The sequence below is a fragment of the Eurypyga helias genome, unplaced genomic scaffold (assembly GCF_000690775.1).
Source record: "Eurypyga helias isolate BGI_N326 unplaced genomic scaffold, ASM69077v1 scaffold17630, whole genome shotgun sequence".
Classification (NCBI taxonomy): Eukaryota; Metazoa; Chordata; class Aves; order Eurypygiformes; family Eurypygidae; genus Eurypyga; species Eurypyga helias.
In genome coordinates, this window is record NW_010223972.1 from 18,722 (window position 1) to 21,115 (window position 2,394).

At 61.3% G+C, this 2,394-nt stretch overlaps 1 protein-coding gene across 1 annotated transcript in view; it reads left to right on the top strand.

Moving 5' to 3' along the window:
- The window catches only part of DEAF1 (DEAF1 transcription factor), a gene marked incomplete at its 5' end in the record, with an annotated part of 20,277 nt that extends 17,886 nt beyond the window's left edge, over positions 1–2,391 (top strand). Inside the window, 2 exons of the mRNA XM_010159186.1 lie at positions 787–876; positions 2,287–2,391. Of these exons, the coding sequence (XP_010157488.1) occupies positions 787–876; positions 2,287–2,391 (195 nt within the window). The remainder of the gene's footprint in view (positions 1–786; positions 877–2,286) is intronic.
- Positions 2,392–2,394: the final 3 nt, after the last annotated feature.

The following is a 2,394-nucleotide window of genomic DNA, read 5'->3' on the forward strand; positions in this document are numbered from 1 at the left end:
ACCGCTCCTGGCCTCGCTGCTGCTCTGACGTGCTGATGATGTGTCAGCGAGGTGGTGAGTTGGAAGCGGAACGCTCTGGGAAGGGTTTGTTTTTGTGGCAGTTCAGTGATGTTGCCACCTAAATATCCAGGTTATGGGAACTGATGTCGCTACCGCAGGATTAAAGCCATAGACACAAAACCATCCTGTAAAAACCAGGTGTGATTTTTCATCCCGTGTGTCCTACCTCGTCTTCCCTCTGGGTTTGAGTCCTCGCTCCTGTTACAGCCGTCTGAATTTTCCTCCTCTCTCTTCTGTTTCCCCCTTGGACACTGCTTACGTGGCCGTGCTGCCGGCTGGCCAAGGAACAAGCCTGCTCGGCCACGATCCCTTTTCCCTCTCAAAACCCAGGGAAGGGTCAATCCCCAGGGTCCCATCCTTACGCCTACCCCCGCTGTCCTTCCTCAGACCACGACCTGTGCGGGGGGAGGCGTCTCTTGAGCTGTGCACCGATTTCCGTCACCGCTCCGTGCCTCGCCTGCGGTTTTGGAGGGCTTCGTGCCCGCCAGGAAGGAAAAGAGGGGACACTTCATTTTCCAAAGCAATCTCTGCTAGGCCGACAAGGAGAGAGGGTCTCTGAAGGCATGGCCAGAAGCCACGGGGCCTGTTTTGTGTTGGAGTGGGGAGGGAATACTGGGAAACGGGGGCTTTAGCGCTGCTCCTGCTTCAGGCTGTACTGCAGCACTGTGCTAGGCTCCGGTGGTCTCCCTCCCTCTGACGCGGTCACTCTGCCGTCCGTTTTCACAGCAATCCTGTGTCAACTGCGGTCGTGAGGCAACGAACGAGTGCACGGGATGCCATAAAGTCAACTACTGCTCCACTTTCTGCCAGCGGAAGGTATCGGCTTGTCTGTGAGTTGCAGTTCAGTTGTCGAGGGGCCCGTGTGAGCCTGGGGGGAGCCACACGGCTCTGCCCGCTACCCGAGGGGCTAAGCACGGTGAGAGGAGTGGGCAGCGGAACTCGCCGTGTCCCACAGAGCACCGGCCTTGCTGGGTCCCCGCACCCCGAACCCACCCTCCCAGCTGGATGGGGCGGGTCTGTGGGCCAGGGTCCTGATCAGACGGGTAGGGCAGGTCCCAAGATGCGCACACGCCCCTCAAAGGCAACGTGAAAATCCGAGTAACGCCAGCAGCGAGGGGGTGGCCACTGGGCTGTGCAACCAGGGAGCTGGGAGCGCTCTTACAGCCCTTCCCCACTGCTCCCCGGGAAGCTGAACGCTCCCAGTCCCTGCGCTCCCGCTCTGTCACCGAGGCCGTAGTTCCCTGTACGTTACTTATGATGCTGCAGTGATACGGAGGGACAGACCGTGAGACTGAACGGGGGAGGTGGAAATGGAGGAAGCTCGGTGGAGGAAGCTTCATGCTTCCCACCGGTTCCTGGCAGAGGCCGGTTCCTGGCAGGTGCCACACCTGTTTGGGCAGGGTGACAGGTCAGTCCTCCTCAGCTGAAGCGGGGCGTACTGCGTAGCCGAAGGGTGGTGACTGTCTCCTTTGCCTGTAACAGGGTGTAGTGGTGGCCGAGCTCCCCGCCTGCACGGTGGGAAGACTAAAAATCCAAAGCGATGCTGCTTGCTGGCAGCTTACGGATCCACCTGCCGCCTCCCCAGGCTTCTCATGGCGTGTAACATCCTCCGAGTGCAGCGTGCGCTGGGAATGGGCACCACACGGTCCCCTCTCGTCCCCCGCCCAGACAGCCCTGAGCCCATCTGCCCACGCCTGTAGCTGGTGCTGAATGGGGGGAGGGTTTGAAGCGCTGCTCCGTGACCGATCCCTTGAGATCGCCCTGTTTGTGAGGGCTGAGCAAGGCAGGGGCAGCGCTCAGCAGTTCCGGCTAGAAGTTAAAGGGAATCTCGCAGGGATCGTCTTCCGCTCTGTCGCTGTCACCAAGCGACGGCCCCTCATGCGCTGGGTCCCTCGGGAGCGCTGGCTGGCAGCCCACGGTCTTCCGGGAGGGGGTTAAGTCACGGTTCTGACTCCTCTCGGGAGGTTTCCACAACCTGGCGCCGATGCCCTGGTTCGATTTGTGGGTTGAGGAGCCAGATTCCGCTTGGATCTTGTCCACCTCCAACGCTGACCCAGCGCGTGGTTCCCTCCCTGGCCATCGTTAGTTGCTTGGCCGAGCGCTGTAGCCCGTCCGTGCGGGAGAAAGCGCGTCTCAGACGGGGCCTCTGTGGGGGCCCCGAGTCCTTTGCAGCCACCACAACGGCCCTTTCTCCTCACGACCTCTCCGTCTGCTCTTCCCCGGCAGGACTGGAAGGACCACCAGCACATCTGCGGGCAGTCGGCCACGGTGACGGTGCAAGCCGACGAGGTGCACGTCGCGGAGAGCGTGATGGAGAAGGTCACCGTCTGAGCA